Source organism: Helicoverpa zea, chromosome 4 (assembly GCF_022581195.2).
Source record: "Helicoverpa zea isolate HzStark_Cry1AcR chromosome 4, ilHelZeax1.1, whole genome shotgun sequence".
In the NCBI taxonomy this organism is placed as follows: Eukaryota; Metazoa; Arthropoda; class Insecta; order Lepidoptera; family Noctuidae; genus Helicoverpa; species Helicoverpa zea.
This window is the reverse complement of record NC_061455.1, coordinates 12,133,814-12,154,211: the sequence shown is the minus strand read 5'-3', so window position 1 is coordinate 12,154,211 and position 20,398 is coordinate 12,133,814. Positions and strand designations below refer to the sequence as shown.

Below are 20,398 nucleotides of genomic sequence, written 5' to 3'. Positions count from 1 at the left end.
CGCTGGTGGCGGCCGATCCTGACATTGGACGTCTGTCCAATGGCACGCTAACAGTGGCCCGGCAGGCCGGCAATATGAGGCGCCCACCTAATGGCATCCATTAAAAAGTTTCTATAGTTGTTCGCTTACTACAATCCGATGGACAAATGAAGGTAATTTATTTAATCTTTCTGCTTATTTGTTTAATCATGTTCATATACTACTTGGAAATTGTTTTAAACTATTTGGCCCCTTGTCTTTGACCTACGGGATAATAAGAAAAAGTTACCCTGAAACCTAAGAATGGAGAAAGATTAGAATGGGTTTCGATTCTGTCTTCGGCTCGGACCACAGGGGTACAAGTCATTTAATGATTTCTAATCCCTAAAATGTCTTCCACAATTGTTTAAAGTTCACTGTCTTTTCATATTAAGTTTCACGGTCTGTGCTCCCATGAAATAGATTTTTGAAGTAAATATGAGCTAAACCTATGCACATGATAGATGGATGATTCATGCCGTAGAAAAAAATCCCTTTATATGTTTTTGGGAATCTCCTAGTTTATAAGGTACTTGTACTTGTAAACTTGGTCGATTGGATTAGACATCGGTCTCAAGATTGGGTTATCTCATTCATCTTCTTAGATAACGCTATAAAGACCATTTGCGAGATTAGCAAATCATGCTTTTTGGAGGAATTTCCCTAATGCGTCTTGTGATGTAGGATGACTTGGAGAAAAATTCATTTGTGACCTTTTTATTTTCTTTTCCTATTTATTTCCAACATATTTAATTAATGTGTGAGTGCGATTATAGTGATTTGAATAGATACGCTAAGCGTGTGCCACATGACTAAGACATGACTTTCCATTTCGCATTTGTGTCCACTTTATACATACACTTTTACTACTAGGTATGACTACTTCATTCATGCTGTAGGTACTTACCTATTAAATGAATTCATTCAAATATAAGTTCAGCAAATATGTGATAAAAATATATGTTTCATTATTTGATCACAAATTCAAATTCAAATTCAAATTCAAAATCGTTTATTCAAATTAGGCTGATAAATCAGCACTTTTCGAACGTCACAAACAAAAGACAGCCCCCAAAACGCCCGCCCTTCACCACTTCCTATGTGTTTTTGCTGGGAAGAAGAAGTGGCGCAACAAACTCCCCAGCAACACATGTCTGTCTGTAAGGTTTGAAGAACCAGAATGTATACAAAACAAGTCAAATAAAAATATCATTATCACATGATAACCATTATATAAAATTAGGAAAGAAAAAACAATACAAACTTAACACAAGTAGGCTAGCACACAGATTTACACCCATAAATACTAAGCACTCAAGCATTACTTATAGTCTATTAACTGTATCTAAAGCCTCCTGTTACTGAAATAAAAATGTATTTTTAACATAAGCATAAAATCGGCGTGCCCACCCACATGCGCAGATGGTTATGTTGTAGCTGTACAACACAAACAAGGTGTACCTGCTAGGACTACAGTATTATTATTTTCTCCAAAAAAGCTAATAGAAAATCATATATTCACGTAGATAAAGCCCTAAATTATAAGTGTCAGCACGTTGCACGATAAAGTTTCAATATCTGAATAATTCTTTACGGTCTGGTGGAAACAGTAAATATAATTAAAGGAAACTCGATAAACCTAAGTTGTTTGCCAAAATCATATCCGCTCAATCAAACATGTTGTCAGATCAATTCATTTAACAGCAATAATAGGACCGCTTTCTTTCTAGCTCTTAAGTTCTAATCCAAACTTTACGGTGTGTCTACACGACGCGATCGTCACTTATTTTAAAACTGCGATCTTCAATGTCAGTACTTTAGGGCACTGGCATGAAAAACGAGCCAGTTAGGCAAAACTGCTAGTGTATGTTACTGTTAGGTGAATACGGCATAGCTTGACGTTTGTTTCTCTGCTGCCCATAGTGCGCACGTCTGTCGGGCGGATCCGACAAATCTCCCCATAGGTATAAGTCTAGCTTATTCCCTTAAGACATTCTTTTCAATATGTATAGTCAGAGCCTACGGAACACCAGTTTATCGAAGCTAGAGCTCCTATTTATCGATTGATGACCCATAGAAAAATGTAGACCTTGGATTCACACTCCATTTTGCGTAATGTCCCACGGTGCTGATAGCACTATGCATATTTAAACACATGCCTTGTATTTTTTTCTTCGACAACTTAAGTAGGGATTGTCAACCGAAGGTAATTGCTGTATTACAACTTCTAAGTATACGTATCAGGCATAGGGGTGGTAATTTATAATTCATTTGTTTTAAACGAAGAATTACATGATAGGTGTTGTAAAAAAATCAGGAAAGAAAAATGTGCTTCTGGCCAAAATTTAGAGCAAGTCTCTCTCTCTCTTTGAAATAACGTCAGGTGCAGCAAAAAAGCCAAAACGATTTCGAGTTTGGTTTTCCCAGAGGCGGCTATCGATACTAACAGAACACAAAAAGATAAAAGCGGTTATAACCAATACTGCAAAAGTATTCTACAAGCTGTTGATTTGCATTTGTGCCATAGTTCAGGAGGAGGACATAGGTACAATACGTATATAATCGATTGGAATTACAGTAGATGGGAAATAACTAATATGCACTGCTTTTTTTGTCATTGTAATGTCGTGGTATTTCAGAAGTAATCCAATTTTATGAATGAAATTTATGAGTGATCGTTGCGTATGCTTTGTGTTTGCGTTTGTGTGAGGGCGTTTTAAGGCCATTAACAAACGCGCCAAGTTTAAATAAGGCTAGATGACATTTACGGAATTCCGAAAAAAATTAAAGAAAAAAAATTAGGTACGTACCAATTTTTTTATTGATTTGGGTCGAGAATCATTAGCATAATTACCTCCTTGGATATGGCACGGATGCAAATCAACAGCTTGTATATTCGTTTTATCAGTTTTCATATTCACGTATACTTACAATAAAACCTATAATTATTCAGATCCAGATCAAATAGGTATCTTTAGAATTCTGATAATGCAAATATTGATAATGATGTGAGATCACTAACATCCACACCAACATATTGAAAGACTAATCTAACTGTATAAAAGAAAGTCGTGTTAGTTGTATTTTTTATAACTCAAGAATGCCTGAACCTAGTTCATAGTTTTTGTCACCGTCTGTCGAGGGGAAGCAGTTATCTCGGGACGTGGCTCAAACCCCGGGCGGAAGCTAGTAGTAGATAAAAAGTACACAGACTCTATCAACAGGATACCTACCATCTACTTTAGTGCCGTTTCATCTAGATCGCAGCAAACATACGGTTACAATATTAAAAAGGCAGCAAGCAAGGGTTCGTGCGATTTACTCAATGTTTTTTCCTTACAGGGCAACAGAGTATCGTCAACAAGAGAAGAAACTCGGCAGATCGATGTGGGGTCCCCCGAGGAAGACGGCAAGAAGAAGAAACACAATAAGATCAAGACCTCCAAGTACACTGTGCTCATGTTCTTGCCTAAGAACCTGATGGAACAGTTCCGAAGAGTGGTGAACTTCTACTTCTTGATCGTCACCATTATAGCTGTCATTATAGGTGAGTTGAATAATGAAATCATCGCTGTTCATTTCTGAAGGTAGCCTAAAGGCACTTGTCAAACATACATAGGTACACTAATTTTGGATAAATGCTTCTTGAAATTGTATTTATCAGATTGAACTAAGGTTGGAATTGTCTAATAGCTTTGATTGATTCAACTTCTGTTTATAACCTGTAGATCACCTCTCTTTACTAGGCGACATCTCTGACTATTAATCATAGTTTAAATTTTTTCCTCACGAGTGTTCTAAGTTTTTCACTGTATGTATTTATAGGAGCATATGAAAACCATTTAGCACAGTGCAATACAAGTTATCGATATTTTTGTTCCTATTAAAACATTTCACCATTCCAATATTCAATTTATTTGCTTATAAAGACAACAAAAGCTAAATTATAATAGTCGGCTAAATTAGATGTTACAGTTGTTAAGTGTGCTCTGAATAATTGATATTTAAAAGTCGGGGGAAAAAACGTGGGAATGTATGCACCTTCGTGGACCTGTATTTTGTTGTGACACATGTTAAGTTGAATAAGTGAATATTTAATTCTTTATTAAACTGATGTTATGATGGCATGAACATCATTCTTGCGATTGTCGTGACCATAGCGGGACTACCAAGCAATTGTTGGGTATCTTAAATTTTTGCGAAGTACATGATATAAGATGTGCCTAAAGGGGCTTGAATCTATACAGCAAAATAATAAGTGATCTAAACTTCAAGTCGAGATATGTGAGGATTAAAATCACACATACAAAAACATAAAGCAATGAAAATATTCATTGATTGAAAGTCCTGAGTATGACGAGATTCGTGTCCCTATTTTGGCCTCACCCAAGAAAAGTTAGGGTGCTTAATTAAATGACAAGATCACCAAATTATTTCGTGATCAAAACAAGTCTAGGTCGTTATTTTGCATTTATCAGGTTCAAATGTTTTATGTCAAAAATAGTTTCACGGTCCGAGGTGTGGGTCTTATGGAAAACCTTAGGGAACAATTTTGGGGTTGTAATACGATTTTACGAAATCCAAAACGGACAGAATACAAAATTGGTTTATTAGCTAGTTCAAAGCAACATAATAAAGCGTTTTCGCAGTAGCTTGCAGGCAATCGATCGCAATACCTGGAATTCTTTCCAGTCCCGATCAAAGAACACTGCAATTTGTATTGAACATTAATTAGAAGGCAGCTTAGTTTTTCTTTGCTCAATTATATAATCGGGGTAGGCAGTAAGTAGGAGGTATATAGAAAATGGTAATAAAAACGTTACTTTCTTCTCTGTTCCATAATATTATAGGGCGAAGAAAAAACCAAGACAGGGGTTGATCTTGGCAATATGCTCTTTGAATTTATCCATACCAGACCCCCTTTTTAACCGACTTCTTTGGACTAGGATCTTCGTAAAATGGGGTATAGTATTGACATCACTGAGTTTATTTTACCTGCCTATTATGTAGTTAGGCTGTTCGACCCATTAATTTAGCATGTTTGTGTATCTTATCATTTATTGTATTTGTATGTTCATATAAATGATTTTAAGATACAATTAATTAACTGACTCGTATCGAGATCGCGTGATTCGATGGGGACATTGATTCCTTTTTAAATAAGTTCACGGAAAAAAGCAACAACTCTTCGCAGTACATGAAAACGCGTCACGACTTCACGAGTTAGGATAATTTCATAGATTTTTTCAATGGGTGTTCCTAGAAACAGGTCAAACTAGTGCTCCGTAATAAATGGACAGAGAATCGTCTTATAGTCTACATACCTAATATCAAGGTGAAATAACACCCAGTCTTTGTGCTCTCCATCTGTTTTCATTTTTACTAGCACCTAATCTTTATACCTTTAGCTTATCACTTAATCCTTGAAAGTCGAATTTCGTCAAAATCGAGATGAAGACGAAATTGAAATTCTTATCTTGATTTCGTTAGTTTAACCACTTCACTGACCACGATTCAGACACAATAGTCAAACAATAGGTATGTATCACATGCTGACTCATGGGATAGGGAAGATATTAATTTTGAGACTTGGATGTTGATATCGTAGAATCCAGGTACTTTTTTACAGATTAGCCATACAAAAACACGGGGATATTTGATTCAATCATTATATGGATACCTACTTATTGCGTACTGTATTTACTTTTATTTATCTTATCATGAGAATTGTAACAGTGTCCGATATAGTTTTGCTTCGAGTGTGTCATTTTAGGGCCACTTGCTTTTAGGGTCATTTTATCGACTATCAGTCGGCTACTGAAACACAGGTGTGCTATCTGTTCATGTATTATTTGAGATATCTCAAAGTCATATTTTCTTATTAATCATAATCACTTTTCTTGTCTTAGTACCGGAATATTTTGCAAAGGAACCTTAAAAAAAACAACCTAAGCTTAGGAAACAGTAATCCATACCTATTTAAAATTAATTAATTTATGCTAATAAGTAGTTAGCTGATCGACATACATATAAAACGTAATTAATAAGTTGCTCAAATTGAAAATTATAGTCGCTTATGGATTGAACATTCATTTTCGCCTATCATTAACATAGCGGATAGTCGAATGGGTGGCAGCTGTAATAAACCCATAGGTAACTCGTGTAGGTAATTATTCATTTCAATTATTCAAATAAGGCTAATATTAAATGTGTCCCACGTGTGGACATTTCTAGAAACCAAGATTAGGAAGCTTTGCATCTCTATTTACATAGGTAGGTATGTATACCTTTAATACCTATACCTTTTCAGAAATGTTTGATAACTTTGACATCTTATATACAATTTTCATGCGGGAAGAGACTTTCATACAGGAGTATATAAGTTCAGTATAGTTACGCTTTAATTTTTTCTAAATTAACGCTATTTGCTAAATAGTAAAAACATAAAGCTTGCATGAGAATGGACCAATATTCGGTTGGTCTTATGGCTCTTACACTACCACATCCCGACCGTCACATTTCCTACCTTCGTTCTTCAACTGTCACCGAAATAAAACCTTATTTTCTTTACAGACAGTCCGGTATCACCGCTAACAAGCATAGCTCCCCTAAGCTTCGTGGTGCTCGTGACTGCCATTAAGCAAGGTTATGAAGACTGGCTGCGACACAAGGCCGACAACAAGGTCAACAATCAGATAGGTAAGATAACCGCAGATAATGGCATATAACGCACCATAACACCATTGGGAGAAATGTCTCTCGTATTTTGGTATTGGTACACAGGGATTATTTTGCGCGGAGATAGGCGAGATCCAATTGTTTTTTGGAGGATATTTGTCACGCATGCTTAACACAATTGATTTTCTATTGTTTTATAATTAGCGGCATACAAGCAGTTAACACTTGTGATAAACAGAGTTTTATATGAGACTAGCTTTTGTCAACGGTTACGCCCGCGTCTTTTAGGAAAAAAGTCGCATTAAAAGTCTTTTTTTCTTGCGATCAGAGTGTTTTAGGAAACAAATCCTTCAGCTTTATGATATACCTAGGTGTAGATGTTACTTTTCCCACGGGCTCAGTAGCATTCTGGTTACTTCTGAAATCCTAATGAATTTGGCCGCTGTTAGCCCAGGGTCCATTGAAAATTGCCTTTCATGATAAATAAACTGATAGGTAAAATACAGAGAAATTGTGATATATAGGAAACACTAGTTAGGATAACATAAGGAATTACGGATGTAGTGTAAATAAGTAAGATAAACATTTAACGAAGTTAATCTCAGCCAGTATTTTAGTACAATTATTGCAAGACAAATCATTAATCAAACTAATTCTAGCGGCCAGACACCAACTTATACCGACTTATTTATTTATACGACAAATGTACTGGCAAAATATTCAATAAATGCTTATTTCCATACATGTACACTGTACAGGTACCTTGTATAGTATACGTGCGATAGTTGATATCTTTTATCATTTCGCGATCCATTTAATCAGTAAGTACCATATACGTTAGGGATTTCCGGAAAGTCAATAGGTAGGTATATAAATAAAGGTGGGTTTTCTGCCAATAAGGGTTTAGTCAGATGTGAATCATTTCTTTGAATACATAACTGATAATTTCTTCGTTTAGCTACTATCCTTATTTTTGCGAGTTCTATTAACTCCTTGAATGTCGCTAATTAGAGAACAATAGAAAATCAATTACGTCTCGCGTGGATCCGCGCACCAGCGTTCAAAGGGTTAAGCAATTTTCCTTAACGCGTACATCAGGATTATTAAAAAAAAAATAGTTTCAACCTCGTGAGTTCGTTGAATAATTTAAAAAGTCAAACGTCAAAGCAATTTTATAAAGGTTGTGAGAGTTTTTTTACACGCTTTTTATTAGCTTCACCTGTATGTTTGTATGTTTGTAGGTTTGTAACCGACTTCTTTGGGCGCGATTTTGACCCACTTTAAACGGCCAGATTTTGTTCAAACTTTGTAGATTTATTGAGGACCGATGACAATACACTAATTTGATAAAATTATTCCATTTTTAACCGACTTCCCAAAAAGGAGGAGGTTACACATACACATCGATTACTCCGAGGTTTATAGACCGATTTACGTGATTCTTTTTTTGTTCGACTCGGAATAGCTGCCAGTTGGTCCCATAGTCATCAGGTCAGGATCTGATGATGGAAACCCTGAGAAATCGAGGGCAACCTTCGAAAGTTGTAGGCATACATAGGGTAAAAACTTGACACTCAGGTGTACGCCTAAAAGCACTATTCAACTGTGAAGATTTGGAGCTGACCTGATGATGGAGACCAGAGAGGGTCCAGGGAACTGGACAACTGAATATGTAAACTACCTCGTGTTTGGGCTTAAATTATTTGTATTGACAAGACCTTTGTAACAGTGAAGGTTTGGAGCTGACCTGATGATGGAGACCAGAGAAAGTCGAGGGAACTCGACAACTGAATATGTAAACTACCTCGTGTTTGGGCTTAAATTATTTGTATTGACAGGATCTATGCAACAGTGAAGGTTGGGAGCTGACCTGATGATGGAGACCAGAGAAAGTCGAGGGAACTTGACAACTGAATATGTAAAATACCTCGTTTGGACTTATATTCTTTGTATTGATGAGAACTTCCCACTTGTATGGATAGTGACAACTATTCGTATCACTGAAAAGCTTTAAACAAAAAAACTAAAAAGTAGAAAATAAATAATAGTTTTAAAAAAACTAAAAAACACGCTTTTTATAGAAAACCGAACTAAAAAATAGAAAATAAATATAAATTAAGAAAATAGTGTTCAAAATTTCAATGAATATAAATTAAGAATAGTGTGAATACAAAAAAATATATTTAAAAAAAGCGTGGGGTGCTTTTTAAGGTATTATCGAAATGAAAATCACTCTACTCATATCTGTCAAATATTTATAACTATTGACACCATGCACCCCACGCTTTTTTTTAAATATATTTTTTTGTATTCACACTATTATTAATTTATATTCATTGAAATTTTGAACACTATTTTCTTAATTTATATTTATTTTCTATTTTTTAGTTCGGTTTTCTATAAAAAGCGTGTTTTTTAGTTTTTTTAAAACTATTATTTATTTTAATGATAGCGTCCAACGTTAAGCAGGTAGTTATTTACCTTCTACTTAAACGTCAGGTATGTACTTATAAAATTGTTCCTTCTTATAAATTTGCTATCAGTTGATAAAACATTAATACCGGATCTAATCGGATTCGAATAATATTATAAATTGTTATCAATCCAATAAGATCTAACAGCGTGTTTATTTTGAATAAAGTACACTTTAGTTAAGCAAAGGCAACTTTATGACATTAAACTGTAGGTTTTAAGTACTTTTTGCTTTCTTTTCCTCATAATAAATATCTTTTCATCCCACCATCTCGGAAAGAGTAGTTTTACCCTTTGATATCTGAGCGCAAAAGTCGTTTTTATCCTCTAGAGTGGAAAAGTGATTTGAATTTAGAACATCGTGTGCAATACTCCATTTGTGACAATCTTGATAAGACTTTTCAAACAAATACATATTAAATAAATAAAATACTGCTTAAAATAATTATTCAATTAATTAAGTATTTTTTATTATTGTTTTTACACAGATTTTTAACGTCGTTTCATTTTTAAAGTGAGTTTCCAAATATGTTAACTTTAATAGGTACGTCTTTTTAATTTGATACTCGTATGTGCGCGCCATTTTGTTTTTTTGCATTTAGTAATTTCCTCGATGAGGTGGGATGAAAAGTTACGTGTTGCACTCGAGTGCAAAGATTTTTCACCTTGTGCTCTTTTGATTCCCTCGCTATCGCTCAGGATTCTAATTATTGAAACACTCGCTACGCTCGTGTTTCAATTTTAGAATCCTTCGCTAGCTCGGTCATCAAAATTGAGCCCGCGGTTAAAAAGCAACTTTGCACTCTTGTATAACAAATAACTATTATCATTCTATAATATTACCACAGATTATATAATAGTTACTACGTAACAGATAAATCACTCCATACAAAAAAGTCCATACCTACTGTTATAAGCACCTACAAGTTCCCCAACTACCTACAAATTCCTAGCTGCGTTATAAAATGAACCTTAAAAGCTCGAGCGCTTGATTGTTATTCCAATGCGATAGCGCACAGTTCAGTGACCGCAACCGTGCCGTGGCCGTGCTTAGGGTTGCTTCTTACAATTTGTTAATATTTAAGTAGGGAAACAAAGTTACACTTATTTTAAGATAGCCTTTTTGAAAACTGAGTTTTTAAATAAAAAGTAATATCAAGAATATTTTTCTTTAGTTAACTATTGTATTGCCTACTAAAATGGAGTATGGGTACATACTACTAAATATTACCTAATACGTAAGCATAGGTAAGTACTTAAGTAAAGCTTTCGTCAAAATCAAAGGCGGTTTCCAACTATTTTTCGAGCACAAGTGCCATAACCCATATGGTACAACTCCGTCGAGTGTTGATACAAACCTAAAAATTCGTAGCGACGCGCGTAATGTTCCGAGTCGTCATTAAGTTGGACCAGAACTATACCTACTTACACTCGAGATGTGTTTTGAGCTACAAAACTCACAATACAGTTCATATAACTAAGTAGGTATCTAAAGTAAAATAAGTACCTAATGATCTCTGTCGTTAAAATCATAAAGTAGATTAGTATTAATTTATTAAAAAAAATAGAATTACTAGATAAGGTCATAAATATAAAATGTTTCTAAATCTTACAATAGTCGCATATAAACCAACACAACTCAAAATAATCCATCAGTTTGTTAGGTAGTAAAAAACCTAATAAAAACCAACAGCATAACATTCCACGAAATAAAAATAATAATATTGGAGCGCGCGGCGCGTGTGACTATTGAAAGCCCTGAGCCGCGTGGGGTTACCGGTAACCCAGCGAGCGGTAGGCATTTAGCGCGCGCAAGTACGTCGAGTGACAGAGGCCTGATATTACCTACATCGGTTTACATAAGTACATACAAAACCCTTTTTCCCAACAAGTTTTTCTTCGTAAATCTTTGAGAAGTTTTAATATTTCTCATTATTTAAAATTATCTTGATCCCAAGGGAAAACTCAAATTTGGTCCCTATGGCTTTCTCTGAAAGTCTGACACCGTTTGCATTCCCACCAAAAATAAATAAATAAACAAATTGTAGAATTGAATATTTACAGAATAAGGATTATCGCCTGATATTGATTGCACGTAATCTTTATTAAAATCAGCATGTCTTAGGTACCTAAAGTTTACGGTCAATGAGCTTGGAATTATGAGCCCTGAAAAATGTAAGTCCCACGTATCTATCTGAATACGATAAATGTTTATTATTGATAATAACCAATACCTAGATGTAGGATCTTTCTTATTATGAGACTGACTAACGAAAATGACTTCTTATGCGATTTTTTTTAAGTCCTGAATTTTTAATCTATCGAGTGCTACTACATATAATAGAACTGAATCTAGTAAAAATCTAAACGACGTTTATCTTCTTAAAATATTGCGTACTTATTGCGTAGGTATGCCTTGACCGAAGGGAGAGACTGATTGTTAAATATCCTATGGTAGGTAAACACAGGGTATCTACCTACTCCGGAATTACCAGACTGACTGAACGAAAATTCTAGAAGCTAATTCAGTCGAATTAAGTGGCAACTATAATTATATGAATAACACTTATATCTATCTATGGGTAGGTAATAGTAACAGCTGATGGTGACCAACCACCCATAGTTAATGCAGAGGTTATGTTTTACAAGTATTGCCACTTGCTAATCAGCATGCTATCCTACCTACTATCTATTGATTATATTATCAGTTGAGGAAAACATTCTCAAATAATATTGCGAATGCGAAATTGCTTGATTTTGAATCATATTATGTAAGGGTGCGTCCACATCTGGCGAATGCGCCGCGAATGCGCAGCACGCGAGCCGATCGCGAGCTGTCCGCGAGCTGCGCGCGTGCAGTCACTGCAATAGTTCGGTGCGCCTCTTTAGCGCAACTCACGCAAGGCTCGTATAGAGCGCGCGAGCGGCGCGCGAGCGGCGCGCGATCTGCGCGCAATCAGTTCTCGCCCTTACAGTTCCGTATATTGGCTCAGTACTATCGAAGATGGCAGACGTCGCGCGCCGCCTGCGCGCCGCTCGCGTGCGGCGCTTAGGTCGCGCGCGAGCTGCGCGCGGGCGGCGCAGAAGCGGCGCACGAACAAAAATGCACGCGCGCAGCTCGCGGACAGCTCGCGATCGGCTCGCGTGCTGCGCATTCGCGGCGCATTCGCCAGATGTGGACGCACCCTTAAGTAACATGAGTTTTAGCTTCCCAATAGTGAAATAACAACAATTTTGTACAAACATTTTTTTTTCCAGTTTATAATAAATATGTATGTGTTAGCATAGATAAGTAATAGAACCTACGTAATAACACTTGTATTTATTAACTGTGCGGTGAAATAAAGCTCTCGCAACCTTTCTAATTAACGTCGGCTTCAGTCAAACAATATAATCCTTATAAAAATAAAGCTATTGATTTCCCAACTAATCTAGTGAACTTCATAATATTGATAACCAGATAAAAGGCTTGATCAGATGAAATCCGACATGTTATAGATAATATCGATTATCTATAATTTATCTTCAGTATCGAGTTCTCATGGCCTCTAGTGATCTGTGCAGAAAACTACAATATTTATATTTCCATAGATAGAAGCTGCGACACTGAATTTTATCAAGTTTACAAAAAAAATTGCTTATACCATGCCACCTTTGTATTGTATATCTTATCTTCTTTCAAACTTCTTTGAAACCATGACGAACTAAAGAAAAATCAGTGTATTCTTGAGCATTTTTCCTTCAAGGAAAAGTTATTGCATATTATAATAGGTAACTACAGCTAATATAAACTACCTTGATTCTTAAGAACGCCAAGAACTACAACCAATTCTACTTGCTTTTTCGAACAAAATTAAAACTTTGATAAATGTGTGTGTGTAATTTCAACCTAACCAGAATAGAAAATATTTAAAGATGCTACAATAAAACCACATTCTTTTATTTAATCCCTAAGCAAAAAACCCAACAGTTCTAAAAATATACCTAACACAGACCTATCTTCCAACAGTGGAAATAGTCCACAAAGGCGTGATAAAAGAAGTCCGGAACTCCTCGATCGCGCCCGGCACCCTCGTTCGCGTGAAGAGAGGCAAAGAAGTCCCAGCTGACCTGGTCCTTCTCTGCTCAGCTGGCGAGAAAGGAAAGTGTTACGTCACTACCGCCAACCTTGACGGGGAAACGAATTTGAAGACTCTAAGGGTACCTCCACCGTTAGTGGCCTTCACGCCAGGTATTATATCAGGAATATTGGGTGTTTGTGTGTGTGACTCATTGACCATATACATGGCTTGTGTACTCATTTGTGTTAAATGTGTTTGTGATGTGTTAACATCGTACTGAAGGACCAGTTCTTAAAAAAATGGTTCTTTTGTTCTTCTTGAAGTCGCAATGTAATTTATGATTGTGGATTTCAATGATAAACCTAATCATAAACGTGTCTTTAGAGATAAGAATCTCATCTCAAGTCCATTAGAATTTTGTTTCCAAATGTTTATATGTTAAGTATTATTTTAATTAGATCACAGAAGCTATAATCAGAAATTGTCTCAAAGCCTTTAAATGTTTTATATTTAAGAGCCATTCATTTGTGTGTGTTATTACATTTCTTTGCCTGTCATTGTGGTAATAAAGGTATTTGGTCTATAACATGTGCTTTTATTTGCGCGAACGTAGCAATCTCAAATTTCATTGTCATCCTGACTAGATTTAGTTCTGTTGACATAAGGTAAATAGCAATAATATAGGTATGTACATCTGTTGGCAGAATGAGTAATTCTGCGTAAAGATACAGATAAATAGACAGATAAATCTTTTGGAAATAAATTTTGGAATAATAAATCTGAGCGAGTATCAAATGTCAAAAATAAATCATTGATTTCTCCCGCTTCCACACCTTTTGATCGCTACCTAGTTAACCTACCCTCTTAGGCGTCGTCCTAATTGGGAGCGATCGTACGATGGCGCGATGCGTTTTTCATCTAAGGCGTCGTCCTAATTTACAGCGATCGTACGATGACACGATGCGTTCTCGTCGTGCGATGAGTTCAAACATACAGATTTCATCAGGCGTCGTCCTAATTGGCGGCGATCGCGCGATGGCGCGATGCGTTTTTCATCTAAGACGTCGTCCTAATTGACAGCGACTGTACGATGACACGATGCGTTCTCGTCGTTCGATGAGTTCAAACATACAGATTTCATCAGAGTGTCCTCTTTGAACCTCGCAAGTGAGATCGTGAGATCGTGAGATGAAAAACGCATCGCGCTATCGTACGATCGCTCCCAATTAGGACGACGCCTTATGGTCCTAAGTAGTCAGCGATAGCCAATGTTTCTAGTTAAAATTGAGCTCTTGAAGTTTAGACATCAGTAACTATGTTCATAGTTCGAATATTTTCATATTATGCTCATCTTCCTTTAGATATTCTACCGCAAGGCATGCGAATAGAAGTACCGCACAATGTGCCAGACCTCTACACGTTTTTCGGCCGGTTAGAGATCCCTAACCAGGATAGTTTGGTGCTAACTACCGACCATCTGATGCTGAGGGGGTCCAGGGTCAAGAACACTGAGTGGGCGATAGGATGTGCCATTTATACTGGTAAGTTTTTTATAATCATTCTAGGGGTTTGAGTAAGGTTTTCCAAAATCAAATAGATACAGTATCATTCAGATTGACTTTAGCCTGCAAACTTTAGGAACCTATTAGAAATCGAATGTATCAAATTCAATTTTCTTTACAGGCGAAGAGACAAAACTGGCACTCAACTCAAAATACTCAGGAAACAAATTCTCATCAAGCGAGCTGGCGATCAACGAGTCCCTCCTATACTTTATAATTCTCCTAATAGTTGAAATTGTAATCTCTTTGGGTGCTAAACTGTTTATTGAACGTCGGCACCCGGAGAGAGACAAATACTTGGGCCCGGGCACCCCATACCCTGCCCCTCTAAGCTCCATTCTGCAAGATCTATTCTCCTTTCTACTGCTGTATTACTACATTATACCGATGTCGTTATACGTCACTATTGAGCTGTATAAGTTTATTGGTAAGTTGTTTTGTTTTATTACATTTCTATACACAAAGGATTGGCAAATACGTGAACAGATTATTGTGATAAAGGCATATCCTATTAGCTACCTGACGAAAGCCTCCTAATAATACACATTATGTAGTAGACGTAAAACCCTTCAAAACTTCAAACAATTTTGATGAGATTCGAATCACGCATAGTTTGAATACCACTTCAAGAAGAAGTGTCAACATAAAGTCGACTAACTTACTTTTTATTTCCTCCGTGGTTAAAATTTTGCAAAAAAAATCTTCATATCCATTTCTCTATCACAGGGTCATTATTCATCGCCTGGGATGAAGACCTCCGTTGCGAGGAAACAGGCAAACCCGCGGTAGCGAACACGTCAGATTTGAACGAGGAATTAGGACAAGTGGAAGTGCTATTCTCAGACAAAACAGGCACTCTTACTAAAAACCTTATGGTGTTCAAATCATGCTCTATAAAGGGGAGAATGTATGAAGAAAGGAGTTCCAGACTTTATGATGTAGAAAGGTTGGACGAACCTGTGGATATTAGTCAGGTCAGTTTTTTGTCATTTCCTGAAATTTTTGAAGGCCTGTAAATATTGATGGAAAGTTTCGATCATTTGAGGTAAAAATAAAAATAAATACTCGGTATAAGGATTACATTATTTTAATGACGTCCATTAAACCTAATAAATATACTAATCCTAATCTATTTAAAGCTTAATTCTTTTATAAGGTAGCTGTCGTTATTTTGATAATGCCTCGTATGTTTTTAATGTGGTTCCAAAGCAATAACGTGGTTAAAAATAGAATTGAGTATTTTTTTTTGTTAATCTGAAGACATCAAACTAGTTTATAATTATTATATTAGGTATTTGTCTTCAAACAATGATTGCACAACACAGTGTTAGGCGGTGATTCAGCAACAATTGTCTTATGGGATTTCCTAAAAGTAAATATTGGTTTAACTTTGAAGTTAAGTGTCAACCACTCCTTGATAATTATCATTAGATAAGGTAAACTATTTATAACTAAAATTCCTTCATAAGTACTTTCATCAGTCAGTCACATCAGGCCACATGAATTTTAATCTCCTAGCTAATGTAATTAGTAAAACTATGAATTAGTTAACAATAAACAAAGATGCTTTGATAAGATTAATTAAATTGATAAATGTATTCTTATCTTTTTATTAGAAAAATAAATCGATCACACTAATATAATCTGAAGCTAAGCGGAAGCGTTTTTTTGTATGGACATGAAAATCCTGATTTTTAGGAGCTAGTAGTCCGATAAAAAAAACATGTTAGTCTACAGGAATGAATTTTAAGCAGTGCGCAAAAAAAAAACTGGTGGTCCAGAATCGTTAACAGAACATATCTGCAACATCAGTAAAAAAAATTTTTTCATTCTTTTGTCCACCCTAAAATCAACAAAATATGGATACCAACTATTCTTAGGGTGCGTCCACATCTGGCGAATGTGCCGCGAATGTGCAGCTCGCGAGCCGTTTGCGACCTGCCCGCGAGCTGCGCGCGTGCATTTTTGTTCGTGCGCCGCTTCTGCGCCGCCCGCGCGCAGCTCGCGCGCGACCTAAGCGCCGCACGCGATCAGCGCGCAGGCGGCGCGCGACGTCTGACATCTTCGATAGTACTGAGCCAGTATACGGAACTGTAAGGGCGAGAACTGAGTGCGCGCAGATCGCGCGCCGCTCGCGCGCTCTATACGAGCCTTGCATGAGTTGCGCTAAAGAGGCGCACCAAGCTATTGCAGTGACTGCACGCGCAGCTCGCGGGCAGGTCGCAAAAGGCTCGCGAGCTGCGCATTCGCGGCACATTCGCCAGATGTGGACGCACCCTTACGCGCGCCGAGCGGAGCTCGCGTCAGTAAACCGGTTTCGCGTTGCCGCCGTGCCTACTATGACGGCTGTGACCGTACTATCGATTACAAAATAAACATCTTTCGATATCAATAACTCTTCTTTTTTGTACTAAAACACTACAAAATAAAAATATACGTATCTATAAAACTTATTTAACTATAAGTTGACAAAGTTTGCGTACTGGATAAAATTCATTCCTGTATAAGCTACTTTACGTGCAATCATATAACACAAATCCCTTTCTACTTCAGACAGACATCAAATTCTTCTTCAAAATCCTCGCTCTCTGCCACTCAGTTCAAGTTTCGAACGAAGACATGAAAAAATTAAGCGCGCGTCTCTCAGGGACTGGCAACTTGCAACTACTAAACTTCTTCAGAAGAAAAAAAATAAAAGCACGAACTAACGCACCTTCTACGAACGTCATAGACAATGTTACTTGGAACACGATTATAAATGAAAATGGTAATAAGATGGATTATCAAGCGAGTAGTCCGGATGAAAAGGCTCTTGTCGAAGTAGCCGAAAGAGTGGGGGTGACGTTTTTAGGGGAGGAGGGGAATGACTTGGTGATAAAAGTGGGGGAATTAACGGAGATGTATGAGCGACTGCAAGTGATTGAGTTTTCTTCGGAGAGGAAAAGGATGTCGGTTATATTGAGGGATAAGGATGGGAAGGTAAGTTTGGCATTGTTATTAGGAAATCTTAAAGTTGATTATGTAGTAGGATATCTAATAAAGATTCAAATAGAGAACTAGCTTTCGCCGTCAATCACATTAAAATATTTTTCGATGAACCGTTGTTAAAACTGACGTCCCTTGCTAAGCCGCAAGGACCATGTCCATGGGATTTTTACTAAAGAATTTGCTTACCTATAGTATAAATTAAAGTTTAAGTTACCTTTACAACTGGCACGGTTATTAACATTTCAGTATCAATTTGATTTAATCTACTTAATATTTCCGAATACTGATTAGATTATAGCCATTCTACCATGCAATGCGACAAAAATAACTCAAAATCCCTCTTAATCAGTGTTTCAAATGAAGATTGATTAAAATTAAATGTTTTTTTTCCCAGATTTGGCTGTTCTGTAAGGGAGCAGAAAGTTCAGTATTCCCTCTGTGTACCAATAGTACATTAGTTGAGGAAACGGATAAAGATATTAATACATTCGCTAACAAAGGTCTCAGGACTTTGGCGATTGCGTACCGAGAGATACCTGAAGATGAATATGAGAGAGTTAATGAAGGTGAGATAATTAGTGAATAAGTCTAAAAGCTACTTTTTATTTGTGTAACGTAACTGTGATTTTCTGTATATTTTTAAATAATTTGCCAACATGAAAGCTTTTAGTTGAGCTTTTTATCGCAATTTCAAAATATCTACAAGAATCGATAGGAAATTACGCTTTTTCTGAATGATTCACCTTTTACTTCCGGGGACACCTAGACGATCAATTAAATTACACAATAGTACAATAAAAATCTTGTGCAATTTTTGTCGCTAAATTGATTTCATAATCTTCTATATTAAATGTCAATTACGCAAAATTTGTAATATGGCGCAATATTGATCGTCTAAGACCTAAGCCTAATGAGTTTTAAAACTACAAATGGGTGGGGTTTACGATCAAAAAGATATCAGTTTTTTTTTGACGCAGTTTTGTCCTTTTCTCCCTTCCAGCAATAAAAAGTTTAGACGGCAAAAGTGCAGACGCATTACAACTAGTCACACAACAATACAGGGTGTTAGAGAAAAACCTCACGTTGTTAGGAGCTACTGGCGTTGAAGACTGTTTGCAAGACGATGTGGCTGACACGCTCGCGTCGCTCAGACGAGCAGGGATCAAGACCTGGGTGCTTACAGGCGATAAGGTAAATTATTAGAAGTTTCTTTGAATCCAAATTAAAGCTAAGGAAAATAAATATTACGAAAACCATTCAAAAACATGAAAATATAGGGCAACAAAACAATAGGAAGGTTGCAAAAACAGTTAACAGACAGTACATTTTCGCTTTTGCAGTTCTGAAGTTAGCAATTTGACTCCTTGTGGCATTTGTTCATACAGATAATACAAATAATTTGGCCTGAAACTTTGCTTGCACTCAGTTAGATACAATTGAATTCACAATATTAAAAAAAAAAAATGAACGAAATTAAGAATTGTAAAATTATATGTGTGCGAACATTACACGGCTTAGGACCTTCAAGGCCTCTAGCAAAATATTTCGTACCAAAGGACCAACTAACAAAACAGATTTATTCGCTGATAAAACTAATATTGACTGTTAAATATTGATATTAAAAGCTTATCTAATTTCCTATTGACGTCGCAAATATATGAATTTCTAATCATAGTACAGCCCCTATATCTGATGTCCGGATAAGCGAAAACACGCGATATCAATATTCATTGTGACAATACTAGCTATTACTTAATATCGACGCAATGAATTGATAAGGATCATTTTACCTTTTATTAGATTCATGAGTACGTTTGTAATAGGGTATAATTACCTAATTGTAATGATTTCAAAAGAAACTAACCGTTATGAAATCTGCAAATACTGACCACCCTAAACTATGTAGATATAACACAAAGCTACTGTCATCAGTGTTTTCTTGCTGTTTGTCAATTTTATTTGCGGTTGTCGCAGTATTTTAGCCAATTTCATTTGGATTTCTCTGTCTCCGATCATACCAACCTCGACTCCTTATTATCTCATTGTATGCCTTTGATGAATAACTACGCTATCAAATATTAACATAGGTATCCCATTTCTCAATTTCCAGGTAGAAACAGCAATAAACGTCGCCCAATCCTGCGCCCACATATCAGAAAACGACCGACGAATGTTTATGATAGGTGTAGCCGACAATATAGCTTTACAGGCCCATTTTGAAGAATGTAGGCGAATTATAAGCGAACCTAGTTATAGAGACTTGACTCTAGTCGTAGATGGGTCTAGTATGTGTTTGGTGTTGGACACCCCTTATGCTCCGGCTTTTGCGGAAATAGCTGTCAATTGTCATGCCGTTTTGTGCTGTAGGTTGTCGCCGATACAGAAGGCTAAGGTAAGATTTAACTTTAAATAGATTAACCCGTTGTGCGCAGATATACGCGAGACATAATTGATTTTGTACATATTGTTCTGTAATTAGCGGCATACAAGCGGTTGTGAATGGGTGACATATGGGTTATAAATGCTACTTTTATGCGAAGAGTCCTACTCTTAACAATAGAACAATACATTTTTATTTCATAATGATGATATATTCTACCGAAACGAAAAATTTCGTTT

At 36.5% G+C, this 20,398-nt stretch overlaps 2 protein-coding genes across 8 annotated transcripts in view; one reads left to right on the top strand and one right to left on the bottom strand.

Annotated features, from left to right (window-relative positions):
* LOC124629996 (spermidine synthase) overlaps nt 1-20,398 on the bottom strand; it is a 37,588-nt gene that overhangs the window by 11,665 nt on the left and 5,525 nt on the right. The window lies entirely within an intron of this gene.
* The window catches only part of LOC124629992 (phospholipid-transporting ATPase IF), a 31,749-nt gene that overhangs the window by 6,406 nt on the left and 4,945 nt on the right, over nt 1-20,398 (top strand). For 5 of the 7 annotated variants that reach the window (XM_047163689.1, XM_047163686.1, XM_047163688.1 and 2 more), the window contains 10 exons: nt 3,361-3,565; nt 6,592-6,717; nt 13,178-13,399; nt 14,591-14,770; nt 14,913-15,218; nt 15,518-15,765; nt 17,345-17,770; nt 18,174-18,345; nt 18,780-18,970; nt 19,890-20,171. In XM_047163689.1, coding sequence (XP_047019645.1) covers nt 3,478-3,565; nt 6,592-6,717; nt 13,178-13,399; nt 14,591-14,770; nt 14,913-15,218; nt 15,518-15,765; nt 17,345-17,770; nt 18,174-18,345; nt 18,780-18,970; nt 19,890-20,171 — 2,241 coding nt within the window. In that variant the 5' untranslated portion in view covers nt 3,361-3,477. Of the gene's footprint in view, nt 1-130; nt 153-3,360; nt 3,566-6,591; nt 6,718-13,177; nt 13,400-14,590; nt 14,771-14,912; nt 15,219-15,517; nt 15,766-17,344; nt 17,771-18,173; nt 18,346-18,779; nt 18,971-19,889; nt 20,172-20,398 lie in introns of those variants that run through there. The other 2 variants (XM_047163685.1, XM_047163691.1) reach the window with 2 other exon arrangements.